Source organism: Panulirus ornatus, chromosome 11 (genome assembly GCF_036320965.1).
Source record: "Panulirus ornatus isolate Po-2019 chromosome 11, ASM3632096v1, whole genome shotgun sequence".
NCBI lineage: Eukaryota > Metazoa > Arthropoda > Malacostraca > Decapoda > Palinuridae > Panulirus > Panulirus ornatus.
The window spans coordinates 7,059,880-7,074,580 of record NC_092234.1 but is presented as its reverse complement, the minus strand read 5'-3'; the positions used below and the strand labels follow the sequence as shown (position 1 = coordinate 7,074,580).

Sequence of the window (14,701 nt, the reverse complement as noted above, 5' to 3'; positions counted from 1 at the left end):
TAATTGTTGATAGTATATAAGCTTGATATATTGAAGGCATTACTTCAGATTGGTTAGTATATCCAGGCTGCAATAGATTTAACATTTATTGTACCCTAAGTGTTCTCTAGTTCTTTTCTTGTGAGCCTGAGTCCTTTGCTTTCATTTATCTCTGGCATCTCTCACTCTTTGTATATCTATTTAGACATTTCATTATTTGAAAATGGGAGGTGTTAGAGGATCTTCTTTATACTCTTTGTAAATAGCTAGACCTTGCCATAATTCTCAAAACTTTTGCTAAGGAATGTGAATTTTTTATCTGTTGCTTATATATTAAAGTACAATTAATTCTTATAAAGACTTCCAGCAGAGGGAAGAGTCTTTTGAAATATGACATTTTTGTGCTTAATGCTAATTATTAGTACCTTGCATAATCAGTTCCTGAAAAATATATAACTTTATTGGTAAAATAGATAAGAAACTTAGTGTATTTATACTCACCAGTAATATTATGCAGCTATAGCATTGACAGGAATGTTGATAAAGATGTGAAAGATGGGGTTGGAGGACAGTCACCATATAGTATTACAATAGTGATACTCTGGTACTTAGTTGAATTTCACCCTAAATTATTCACATATGAAGTGAAATGTGCTCTTTAGCTATGCATCACTGAATATTATTTTGCTCTGGATCTTCCCATCTAAACAAAACTGGTTGTTGATTTTTTGTGGGGATGGGACACTGATCTAAAGAATGTGGAAGACTGATTTAAATGAAGTGAAAAGTTGAATCTTCCCCTGTGGACCTTTCAGGAAAATACAAGATTTAGGAGGTGATGCAGATGACCATTATCTATCTATTAGTATCTCTGACCCTGTTCCCATCAGGTACTCCCTCAAGGGGTTAGCCCTTTGAAAAGAACCTCCATAAATATTGAACAGTATTATTACAAAATGTCAGAGCAAGATTTATTTAGCAGAATAAGTGCTTAACACGTTTTTATAAGTTCAGTAACCAGTGTTTTTACTTCTTTTTATTAGACCATGCTTGACAAAAATAGATTTCGTTATAGTTGATTGTGGTTTATTAGGGTATTCTGTTTTACAGTTTTCTAGATTTTGAGGATGTTATCTGTTGAAATATGCCGGGAATTAGGTAGCCTATATAGAAAGCAGGTAACTTGTATATGTGAAGAGAGAAATTAAAGAAAATGTTTGCAAGTCTTTTGTATGCTTGAGTACTAAATGTTGAGATACTCAGCATGTTTATATATTCCTGATAACATTTGTTTGGATGTTTTTTACACTTTTAGCTGTACAGTAAGCAGATATATAGCACAATTATGTTAGAACAGCATGTTTAAAAATCCAGGAAAAATAGTCCTTCTGTACAGTATAATTCATGTAGTGTGGTGAAGTAAGGGCAGCATGTTTTGTCAACAGAATTATGGAAAGCTACATAGATATCAAAGATAACTGGCTTGCGGTGAGTGTTTTGTTTGTATACATGGTTGAATTAGTAGGTTTCACAGCTAAGTTGAGTGATGGAGGAAAGCAAGCATATCTACAGTATAATCAGTTTTTAGCTGAAAGGGTGTTACATATGATTATCAGACAGTCTGATTTTTTATGTATACTACCTAGTCAATTTACTTTCAATATTTGTTCATTCTCACCATGATTATTTTCTCTTATTTAGATTTTTTTTGCTTCACTAAAGGTATTGAATATATTCAGAAAGTCATCAGAAGAAAGAGGATAAAGATCTTAATTTTTTTCCATGGGTACCATCTGAGTTATAATGACTACACTTAAAGATATTGTATGTGTAAGATATGTTCGTGAATGTGGGATTGGTATTCTACAAGATATCCAGCAGAACAGTTATTGATCAAACAGGAAAGAATTAGCTTGTAATGGGGTTTAAATTGTGACTAAACTAATCCAGTACCTGTCATCAATTTGGGATATTGTGCAGCTCCAGTTGAATTTTAGATTTTAGAGTTTTTCTTTGGGTTGCCAGTGCAGCATGTTATGTATTTTGTAAAGTCTTTGAATATTTTAAAGAGTTATAGCCTCATATCCATTACAGATCACATAATTTGCCCATAAGAATTACAGGGTTTTAGGGAAGACCTAGCAGGAATAGAATTGCAAAGAAAGTCCGAGAAAGAACAAAACATGACTTTCACAGTTCAAAGCATTTTTCAGTTAAAAGATAGCATGAAATGCTGAGAGCTAAAGATAAAATGATTATAGAAGGACAAAAAATCAAAGGTTTTCAATGTCGTTTCCTTTGTGATGAATTCTTTTTACCGGTACTCTATTCATTCCTGATGAAATTTTGAATTTCATATATAAAATTTTTTTGTCAATATTTAGGCAAGTCCACTAATATCATTATAGAATAAAGATTTACATTAGGCTTGAGTGAAGATGGTAGTATTTGAAATATGAAACATGCATATTTTAGCTGGTAAGCATATAAGATTTTTGGAGTTAAACTTCAGTGAGTGACACTGACTTGGTGATCTCCCACTACCTTCTATGTTGCTCCCTCTACTTCTGACACATAATAGATGCTTTTAATCAGTCTTTCTTCCCTCATAATCTCCTCTTCTCCAAACTATTTCAGCACACCTTGGTCAGCTCTACAATTACTTCTGCCCTTCTCACTTACACTGTCATTTCCTACATGATCAGTCTTGTCTTATGACATATATTGTCCAGACCCACTCTCTTCCTCTCTTTCTGTGTTCATGACCCATGAATTGCATTCATATGGCACTGCTGGGTTTTCTGTACTTTCAAGCATACCTATCTTTGCATTCATTAACAATTTATTGGATATGTACCAGTGCAATACATAAGTTGAAAAGTTCAGGATGGGAGTGTTGTATTTTTTGGTATATTTTGGTATAGTTTTTTTATATTTGTAATTGCATGGTTTTTAGAGATTGTGGTGAAGTTACTTGTTCAGAGTTATCAGGTAATTGCTTGAGGTAACACTGTATGATTCTGTCCCCCATTCACATTGGTGATGAAATGCTCTTAGGTAAAGATTTATGAATATTAAGGCTGCATTTCATCCCTTTCAGTATGTCATTGCTTTTCTGTAGTATTGGAAATTTTTAATAATATGTTTTTAAAGGTTAGTCTGCAAGTTGAGACCTTATATAAAATTTAATCTGTTCATGTATCATTTAGATTAAATCATAGTATTTGGATTTTGAATGGCATTGTGCATTCAGCTTATGTGACTGATATTTAACACTTAAGGCATTCTGTTAGTTTTTATTTTCGTAGACTGCATTTATTAATTGGCCTTCAAACTTTAGTCATTTGTTGTTCTTCAATATTATCAACTCCTCACAGCCACCACTATAATTGTTGAAATAATGTTTTTGGTGTTTACTTGTTCTTATTGCCTTGCACATGTTTCTCGATGCCTCTAGCTCCTCCTTTAAAGGGTTTCAACGTAGTAAGAGTCTACGAAGAAAAGGGCTGGGTTTAAGGTATGTGGATACTACATCAGGAAGCACATTACACACCTTTCACAGTTTTACAGTCATAGAACTTTAGTGATTCTAGCAGTCATAGAAATGAATTTTTTGCATGTAATACTAAATGAAAGCTGTAGTAAAAGACTGTAAAAACTGATTCAGTTATTTGAAAAGATTGCATAATTAACAAGTCATACAATATTGAGATTTGGAAGAGAAAATACCTTCTACTATAGCTCTCAGATCCACTATAGAATATGAGGATTGTACATACAAAATCATGAAGTTAAAACTCGGCTTTTCTAGTCATCTGCTACATGTACTTCTGTGATATTCACCGGCACATGTCTTGCATACGCATAAGATTGTATATTTATTAATCATAAAAGCCTTCATTATAGATATATGATTATTCATTACTGTTTTCTGAATAGTCAAATATATTTCATAAGTGCTCATAAAGGATTTACAGTACCTACCATTTCTATTATAACTCAGACTAGTTAATATGGTGTGAAGAATAGCTCATGTGATATAAAGAATTTTTTATTTTTTGATGTTTTAGATTCCAAGTAAATAAGAATTTTCATTTGCAGAGATGTATGTAAAACATAGCTTATTATATTCAGTAGTTCTTTTGAAAACACTTAAGTTCATTTAGAAGCTCAGATTAATTATGTTACTTAGACGTGGGCTGAGCAATTGCATTAACGTGCAGAGATGAATATACTCATTTGTAAGGTGGGCAGCATGAAGGATTGTGTATAGGGCACTGTTTTGTATCTTTTCAAGAGTTCATTTTTGCTGCATGATCACCTTTTATGATGGATATATTTATATTAATTGTATCTGTTTCACTAAGTATTTTAGTTAATTTGTGCATGTGATACTTGTTTGTGCTTATGGGGAGGGAGGTCTGTAGTGTATTTCCAGGATCCCAGCTCATAACTTCTTTTTGTCATCCAATTACTCTAACTCTTTAATGTTCTGTGCACAGTGGCCAATGTGTAGTATACCAATTTTATAGGTCTTTTTTTGCTTTTTGGGTTTTCTTTGAGTTCCTGTGTCCCTCTCCTATTTTACTTTTACACTTCATATGGTACTTTAATTTGTTTCAAGTTAAACTTTCATCATAACATGGTCTCACATACTGTGTCTCAACATCATCATTTTGCACCTGCTCAATTTGAATTTCAATATCTGTTTATCTGTCCAATGCTAGAGTCTGTCTGGCTTTCTTTGTAGGTTTTCACAACTCCTTATATCTATGGTAAGCTTAGCATTATCTGGAAGCACATTCAGAGGGGGGAGGGGGATGTTATTCCATGGGTGGCGAGGTGGCGATGGGAATGAATATAGGCAGACAGTGTGAATTGTGTGCATGTGTATATATGTATATGTCTGTGTGTGTATATATATGTGTACATTGAGATGTATGGGTATGTATATTTGCGTGTGTGGACGTGTATGTATATTCATGTGTATGGGGGTGGGTTGGGCCATTTCTTTTGTCTGTTTCCTTGCGCTACCTCGCGAATGCGGGAGACAGCGACAAAGCAAAATATAAATAAATATTTACAACATCAGATATTGCTCTTCCCGTTTTTAAAAGCACCTCTGATATTTATTGTCTAATCTTTTCCACTTCTGTAAGTTCCTCTCCAGTTAACACATCCTCCACTTAATTATCATTGGATTTTTTATTTTTTGATGTAGGTGTCAGACACTGTGAAAGACAGTGTAAGATACTTTCTGGCAGTCCAAGAACACAAATTTTAGTTCCAATCTCTCATTCTGTCTGCAGTTAGTCCTGTTTTCAGATAGTTGTTCTTTGGAAGCACTCATGCATTTGCTTTTTGATTATCTTTTCCAGTACCTTGCTCACATATCATATTAATGATGTTGCACTGTAGTTTATTGCACTTTTTCTTTTACCATTCTTCCCTTGGAACTGATAACTCTTCCACAAATTCTAAAACATCTTAAGTAGCCCAGTTAGTGTTTCTGCATGCTCTTTAAGGACATAAGGTGAGACATTATCAAAGCCATATGATGTGTTCAAGTTCAAATCTAGATCCTGTTTAATCCTATTAGTGTTTTGTGTAGTGACCTAAAGGCTTTCCATGGTTTCTCTCAGTCTCATTTAGTTATTTTTTGTGGTAATAAGTCTTTCATTGTCTCTCCTTTCTTTATCTGTCTGTTTATCCATCTATCAGTTTGTCTGTGTTTCTTTCCATTCATTTGTCTTGTCATTCTGTTTGTCTTCTTCAATATATATGTGCTCTGTTTATAAGTTTCCTAATGGGCTGTGATCATGTTCAAAGTTTCTGTAAGCTACATTTAAAGAACACATGGAAAATTGGCTTCTGGGTAATGTGGAATTGTAGAGTATTTATTCTTTAATTCTTTATTTTTGTTGCATGATGATTCCAACCTTATAGAAAATTTCATTTATCTTTCACAATTTAGATGAATATGCTGATTTTGTACTTAGTTTATATTTTTTGCTCTTAGAGATGAAGCATGATTATTGTTGTACATTGTTGGCTTGATTTGTTTGATTGGAAATTATATCTCAGCTTTCTAGAAACAGGATTAAGTATATTGGATTGTGTTTGTGTCTGTCTGTTTGTGTGTAGAGTTCCATTATATCATATACATGCTTACCATCTATAATGCAATAAACATAAGGTGAACAGAGGCTTCCATCCACTGCAGAAGTTCTCTGGAGGTTTCCCGCGCACTGAGCCACTCAGCCCCATCAGCAATAAATTTGGAGGTTGCTCAGGTGAAGTTTGAGGAGGAGGTTTCTGTCTGCTCTGAATTCTCTCAGTCTCAGTCATCATACTTAGAGGATGAGGAAGAGCAAAGGTAAGAAGTTGATTCATAAATTTTTCAAGGTACCAGTAATTTTTTTGGATGGAATTGATGGGAAGTGTTAACTCTTGTGCTAAAAAGATATTTTTGTAGGTGTGCTTGAAAAGTGAGTTAGGAAGGCTTTATGGAAGCCTTGCAATCCGCTTAGATTTCTTTAAACAGTGTTCACTTACGCATCTTTCAAAAAGCCAGCTGACATATCAGCCAGCTACCAACAAGCAGCAGGCCTTATGGCCTATCCAAATAAGAGTTGCGTCCTCACACTTGCTGTCAGTGCTACACTTCCTATCATCAGCAGATAGACCAAATGGTCAGTCATATAGTCTATCATATGCTTCATAATGGTAAATTTTCAAGACTCCAGTTCTGTCCAACCTATGGAAAAAGTGAAAGGTAAAGAAAATAAATTGACCTTATAAAGATTAGTCTCGGATTTTTCTTGATTTTTTGAAAAAATAGATTTTCCTAAAATTTTCAGCATAAATGTTTTTACGTGTGGTGAATAAGAATCTATGGTCAGAAACTTAAAATTCGTGTAATTAGGCAAGATATTAGCACATTAATATGATTATAATTAATGTTAAATATGTAATGAAGGGCTTAATTTTGTTGAATGCAATATTTTGACTCGATATCCTTACTCACCATTAAGAATACGATATATTCCCAAATTTTCAGAAAAATCTGAAGAAGTTGAAAATTTGAATGAGATATTACCCCAGGTTATACCCTGGGATTTTTCTTAATTTTCTTGGAAAATAGATTTCCCTAAAATTCTCATCGTAGATGTTTATACGTGCGTTGAATAAGAATCTGTGGTCAAAACCTTAAAATTCGTGGAATTAGTCTAGTAATTAGCATATCAATATAATTGTGATTAATGTTAAGTGTGTAATTAAGCCATTAATTTTATGAAATGCAGTCTTTTGACTCGATATCCTTAATCACCATATAGAATAGGACATATTCCCAGATTTTCATTAAAATCTGAAAAAGTTGAAAATCTGAGCAAAATATTATACAAGGCTATAGGCTTGGATTTTTCTTGATTTTTTTTCAAAAAATAGATTTTCCTAAAATTTTCAGGATAGATGTTTTTACGTGTGCTGAACAAGAATCTATGGTCAAAACCTTAAAATTCGTGTAATTAGGCAAGATATTAACATATTAATATAATTATAATTAAAGTTAAGTATGTAGTTAAGTGCTTAATTTTATGAAATGCTGTATTTTGACTCGATATCCTTAATCACCATATAGAGTAGGATATATTCCTAGATTTTCATTAAAATCTGAAGAAGTTGAAAATCTGAGGAAATTATTATCCAAGGATTCTTCTTTATTTTTTGAAAAAATAGATTTTCCCAAAATTTTCATGATAGATGTTTTTACGTTTGCTGAATAAGAATCTGCGGTCAAAACCTTAAAATTCGTGGAATTAGTAAAGTAATTAGCATATTAATATAATTATAATTAATGTTATGTATGTAATTAAGCGCTTAATTTTATGAAATTCAATATTTTGACTCGATATCCTTAATCACCATATAGAATACGACATATTCCCAAATTTTAATTAAAATATGAAGAAGTTGAAAATCTTAGCAAAATATTATCCCAGGCTATACCCTGGGATTTTTCTTGTTATTTTTGTAAAATAGATTTCCCTAAAAATTTCATCATAGATGTTTTACGTGTGGTGAATAAGAATCTGTGGTTAAAACCTTAAAATTCATGTAATTAGTCTAGTAATTTGCATGTTAATATAATTGTAATTAATGTTAAGTATGCAAGTAAGCGCTTCGTTTTATGAAATGCAGTATTTTGACTCGATATCCTTAATCACCATATAGAATATGACATATTCCCAAATTTTCATTAAAATCTGAATACATAGGGGATAAGAGTGAGTGCTCAAATTACAGAGGTATAAGTTTGTTGAGTATTACTGGTAAATTATATGGGAGGGTATTGATTGAGAGGATGAAGGCATGTACAGAGCATCAGATTGGGGAAGAGCAGTGTGGTTTCAGAAGTGGTAGAGGATGTGTGGATCAGGTGCTTGCTTTGAAGAATGTATGTGAGAAATACTTAGAAAAGCAAATGGATTTGTATGTAGCATTTATGGATCTGGAGAAGGCATATGATAGAGTTGATAGAGATGCTCTGTGGAAGGTAATAAGAATATATGGTGTGGGAGGCAGGTTGTTAGAAGCAGTGAAAAGTTTTTATCGAGGATGTAAGGCATGTGTACGTGTAGGAAGAGAGGAAAGTGATTGGTTCTCAGTGAATGTACGTTTACGGCAGGGGTGTGTGATGTCTCCATGGTTGTTTAATTTGTTTATGGATGGGGTTGTTAGGGAGGTAAATGCAAGAGTTTTGTTAAGAGGGGCAAGTATGAAGTCTGTTGGGGATGAGAGAGCTTGGGAAGTGAGTCAGTTGTTGTTCGCTGATGATACAGCGCTGGTGGCTGATTCATGTGAGAAACTGCAGAAGCTGGTGACTGAGTTTGGTAAAGTGTGTGAAAGAAGAAAGTTAAGAGTAAATGTGAATAAGAGCAAGGCTATTAGGTACAGTAGGGTTGAGGGTCAAGTCAATTGGGAGGTAAGTTTGAATGGAGAAAAACTGGAGGAAGTAAAGTGTTTTAGATATCTGGGAGTGGATCTGGCAGCGGATGGAACCATGGAAGCGGAAATGGATCATAGGGTGGGGGAGGGGGCGAAAATCCTGGGAGCCTTGAAGAATGTGTGGAAGTCGAGAACATTATCTCGGAAAGCAAAAATGGGTATGTTTGAAGGAATAGTGGTTCCAACAATGTTGTATGGTTGCGAGGCATAGGCTATGGATAGAGTTGTGCGCAGGAGGATGGATGTGCTGGAAATGAGATGTTTGAGGACAATGTGTGGTGTGAGGTGGTTTGATCAAGTAAGTAACGTAAGGGTAAGAGAGATGTGTGGAAATAAAAAGAGCGTAGTTGAGAGAGCAGAAGAGGGTGTTTTGAAATGGTTTGGGCACATGGAGAGAATGAGTGAGGAAAGATTGACCAAGAGGATATATGTGTTGGAGGTGGAAGGAACGAGGAGAAGTGGGAGACCAAATTGGAGGTGGAAAGATGGAGTGAAAAAGATTTTGTGTGATCGGGGCCTGAACATGCAGGAGGATGAAAGGAGGGCAAGGAATAGAGTGAATTGGATTGATGTGGTATACCGGGGTTGACGTGCTGTCAGTGGATTGAATCAGGGCATGTGAAGCATCTGGGGTAAACCATGGAAAGCTGTGTAGGTATGTATATTTGCGTGTGTGGACGTATGTATATACATGTGTATGGGGGTGGGTTGGGCCATTTCTTTCGTCTGTTTCCTTGCGCTACCTCGCAAACGCGGGAGACAGCGACAAAGAAAAATATATATATATATATATATATATATATATATATATATATATATATATATATATATATATGATCCCTGGGGATAGGGGATTAAGAATACTTCCCACGTATTCCCTGTGTGTCGTAGAAGGCGACTAAAAGGGGAGGGAGTGGGGGGCTGGAAATCTTCCCCTCATTTTTTTTTTTTTTTAATTTTCCAAAAGGAGGAACAGAGGGGGGCCAGGTGAGGATATCCCACAAAGGCCCAGTCCTCTGTTCTTAACGCTACCTCGCTAACGCGGGAAATGGCAAATTGTTTAAAAGAAAGAAAGAAATATATGTATATATATATATATATATATATATATATATATATATTTTTTTTTTTTTTTTTCAAACTTTTCGCCATTTCCCGCATTAGCGAGGTAGCGTTAAGAACAGAGGACTGGGCCTTTTTTGGAATATCCTCACCTGGCCCCCTCTGTTCCTTCTTTTGGAAAAAAAAAAAAAAAAAAAAAAAAAAAAAAAAAAAAAAAAAGGAGAGGGGAGGATTTCCAGCCCCCCACTCCCTCCCCTTTTAGTCGCCTTCTACGACACGCAGGGAATACGTGGGAAGTATTCTTAATCCCCTATCCCCAGGGATAATATATATATATATATATATATATATATATATATATATATATATATATTTCTTTCTTTCAAACTATTCGCCATTTCCCGCTTTAGCAAGGTAGCGTTAAGAACAGAGGACTGGACCTCTGAGGGAATATCCTCACCTGGCCCTCTTCTCTGTTCCTTCTATTGGAAAATTAAAAAAAAACAAGAGGGGAGGATTTCCAGCCCCCCACTCCCTCCCCTTTTAGTCGCCTTCTACGACATGCAGGGAATACATGGGAAGTATTCTTTCTCCCCTATCCCCAGGGATATATATATATATATATATATATATATATATATATATATATATATATATATATATATATATAACCTTGCTCTTATTCACATTTACTCTTAACTTTCTTCTTTCACACACTTTACCAAACTCAGTCACCAGCTTCTGTAGTTTCTCACATGAATCAGCCACCAGTGCTGTATCATCAGCGAACAACAACTGACTCACTTCCCAAGCTCTCTCATCCCCAACAGACTTCATACTTGCCCCTCTTTCCAAAACTCTTGCATTCACCTCCCTAACAACCCCATCCATAAACAAATTAAACAACCATGGAGACATCACACACCCCTGCCACAAACCTACATTCTCTGAGAACCAATCACTTTCCTCTCTTCCTACGCGTACACATGCCTTACATCCTCGATAAAAACTTTTCACTGCTTCTAACAACTTGCCTCCCACACCATATATTCTTAATACCTTCCACAGAGCATCTCTATCAACTCTATCATATGCCTTCTCCAGATCCATAAATGCTACATACAAATCCATTTGCTTTTCTAAGTATTAGGTTATTAGGTACAGTAGGGTTGAGGGTCAAGTCAATTGGGAGGTGAGTTTGAATGGAGAAAAACTGGAGGAAGTGAAGTGTTTTAGATATCTGGGAGTGGATCTGGCAGCGGATGGAACCATGGAAGCGGAAGTGGATCATAGGGTGGGGGAGGGGGCGAAAATTCTGGGAGCCTTGAAGAATGTGTGGAAGTCGAGAACATTATCTCGGAAAGCAAAAATGGGTATGTTTGAAGGAATAGTGGTTCCAACAATGTTGTATGGTTGCGAGGCGTGGACTATGGATAGAGTTGTGCGCAGGAGGATGGATGTGCTGGAAATGAGATGTTTGAGGACAATGTGTGGTGTGAGGTGGTTTGATCGAGTAAGTAACGTAAGGGTAAGAGAGATGTGTGGAAATAAAAAGAGCGTGGTTGAGAGAGCAGAAGAGGGTGTTTTGAAATGGTTTGGTCACATGGAGAGAATGAGTGAGGAAAGATTGACCAAGAGGATATATGTGTCGGAGGTGGAGGGAACGAGGAGAAGAGGGAGACCAAATTGGAGGTGGAAAGATGGTGTGAAAAAGATTTTGTGTAATGGGGGCCTGAACATGCAGGAGGGTGAAAGGAGGGCAAGGAATAGAGTGAATTGGAGCAATGTGGTATACCGGGGTTGACATGCTGTCAGTGGATTGAATCAAGGCATGTGAAGCGTCTGGGGTAAACCATGGAAAGCTGTGTAGGTATGTATATTTGCGTGTATGGACGTATGTATATACATGTGTATGGGGGTGGTTTGGGCCATTTCTTTCGTCTGTTTCCTTGCGCTACCTCGCAAACGCGGGAGACAGCGACTAAGCAAAAAAAAAAAAATATGTATATATATATACATATATATATATATAGCTTGTGGTTGCTCCAGGAGATTTAAAATGTGGGAATTATCTTCTAGACAATGGATGTGTGCCTTCTTTTTTTTGAAATATGCTGTGTTGTAAGCCTAGTTAGTAGAATGTATTACATGTAATTAACATGTTAGTAATTATTTCATGATGTTTTGTATCATATACTATAACACATAATTATATGTGCCATCATAGCTTGTATCTTACAGGCCTTGCTTCAAAGTACGTACTATTATTTACACAGACTTGAAGGTTTTGGTTATAATTGTCCAGGCGGGACAAGTGAAGAGTGTGTAATGTTAGCTGAAGAAGAGCAGGTGTGTGATCTGGGGAATCCCTCAAGCGATCAGCATTCAAATACTTCAGGACAATCCAGGTCACGCTCCCCCTCAAGAGTGACAGATAGCACTGAACACTCGGCATCAATCAATTTTGATATGTCTAATCGGGTAAGGGTGTTAGAAATACGGTATTAAAGATTGCTTATGAATGTATGCCATTTTGATAATAGAAAGTGGTAACAGTTGCATTCAGAATAAGTTCACCATAATGAGACATTCATTTTTTCAGGCACGACTTCCAAAAGGTATTGAAAACATAAAGCCACACCTAGAAAATGTTGATAACGTTCCATTACTGGTGTCTCTTTTTACTGACTGTACCTCACCAGCAACACTTGCAATGCTCACCATCATGCAAGAGTACACAGAGGTTACAATGGTGATGGGATCCTCTGCCAATGCAGATAACATGAGATTGTTTATGCAGGCTGATGCAAGGTAGGAAACTAAACTCTTTTAGAGGAGATTTTGGTGTTTATAGGATATTGAATTATTTTCCCTTACAATGTCTCAGGTATCAGCTGGTTCCATGTATGAAGAGTAAGAAGGTCTCTTTGCTGAATATGTTATTCATGAAGATTAGAATGGAGAACTTGTTGATTGCTCAACTTAAGTATGCTAGATCATATGCAGTGCTGTGTTCCCACAAAGCCAGCCAACATTGTCACCACCACCTCACTTATCTTATATTCAATTCATCTGAGAAGTGGTCAGTGCATGTTCAATTTGGTTTCATTCTGAGGTGTTTAGAAGACCCTTATACTTAGTTGATACTAAGAGCCACAAAGATATGTGTAATTTATCATGAATTCCTTTAAAGTTGTTGAAATTTTTTGTGCTTAGATGTAGATGCATTAAATTTAACTAATAGGGAGTTTGAGGTATTTTACAGGTGCCTCTTTCTTATGTATTTTTTATTAACTGGCTTCCACTCCTTGCAATGACCCACCCACATTTATAAGAAACAAATACTGGACTGACATCATCATTTGAAAAACTGTTTTTTCTGGGGTAGTGTCTTGCAAGCAGATTTTTCAGTTCTTTTTCCAACCCTCCTTCCCCACCTTCCCTCTCTCTTTTGATTTTTTCTTAATTGTTGGGGTAATGTCCATTTACCAAAGAATTATGAGGCAGTCATTCTGGTGTGGATGGTAACTGCTATTTGAATGGGAGCAAACCTGAAGCAAAGTAGAATTAGAAACAGAATGGATGATTAGTGAAGGGTTAGTGGCATTTACCTTACCAAAATGTAGGGAACTAGATGTATCTGATTCCTGGCAGTCATGGAAATTCTTTGAGTGCTTGTGGGACATTGCCCTGGAGAGAAAAAAAATTTTATTCTTCAAAAGTCTTTTTTTTATGCATTTTTTTTTTAGAATTCCTTTAATATGCTTTGTAACTGTTATTTGGGTGAAAAAAGTGTGGCTGTTGTATAATTACGTATACATGTGTGTTCTTGTCCCTTTTAAGATTAATCCAATAACTCATGAAACTACAGAATGAAGATGAGAGCTAATAAGGAGTGTTGCCTAAAAGGATTTTAGAAAATGAACAACTCCTTCCCTGATGCACAGGTGAATAGTTTATTGCACACAAAATACAATTAAGCACAGGATGTTATATCCTGATAAGCATTTTCACCAACATATACAGAAACTGATTTCTAAAACTTGATCAGATTTCATGCAGTACGTATAAACTGATTTCCAGAATTGTGGTTTGAAATATTAACCTCACCATTCTCAGCTTGTCTGTTGATCCACTTCATCCTCAAGTTTGTATGCGGGAAGCTGTGTTTATTCGCCCTCCATTATCCAAGGGTCCTCCTCCAACAGAAGTGGCTAGATCCCTCAATGTGCTTCCCTGCTCACTTTCTTTCCATCGGGATGATAGAGTCTCTCTCGTCCATCTCATAATGGAGGTTGGTAAATAGTTTTAATCACTGTGTTGCTTTGCTATGGATATAGTTTTATGTACACAAATTCATGTAGGTTGTTTCTTAACTAACTCTCCTTTTACTGTGTCCGAGCTGCAGTTTGCATTGAACACGAATTTCATCTGCCATATATCTTATCAGAACTGGAGCTTATCAATGTATCTTTTGTAAATTTTTGCAATGCTGGTCATTTCTTGCTATTTTCATGACATATTTAGGCATGATTTTGGGCCGTCTGGCACGTGACTGAAATAGACATGAACTAGAATAATGAATAGTGACCCAAAAACTAAGTTCTGTGAGATACCACAGGTTAATCAAATCCAGTCGAAATGAAATAAC

At 35.7% G+C, this 14,701-nt stretch overlaps 1 protein-coding gene across 5 annotated transcripts in view; it reads left to right on the top strand.

Moving 5' to 3' along the window:
- l(2)k05819 (transmembrane protein 94-like protein l(2)k05819) overlaps positions 1–14,701 on the top strand; it is an 85,000-nt gene that overhangs the window by 49,813 nt on the left and 20,486 nt on the right. For all 5 annotated transcript variants that reach the window (XM_071666526.1, XM_071666529.1, XM_071666525.1 and 2 more), the window contains 4 exons: positions 6,203–6,355; positions 12,327–12,531; positions 12,653–12,861; positions 14,170–14,344. In XM_071666526.1, the coding sequence (XP_071522627.1) occupies positions 6,203–6,355; positions 12,327–12,531; positions 12,653–12,861; positions 14,170–14,344 (742 nt within the window). The remainder of the gene's footprint in view (positions 1–6,202; positions 6,356–12,326; positions 12,532–12,652; positions 12,862–14,169; positions 14,345–14,701) is intronic.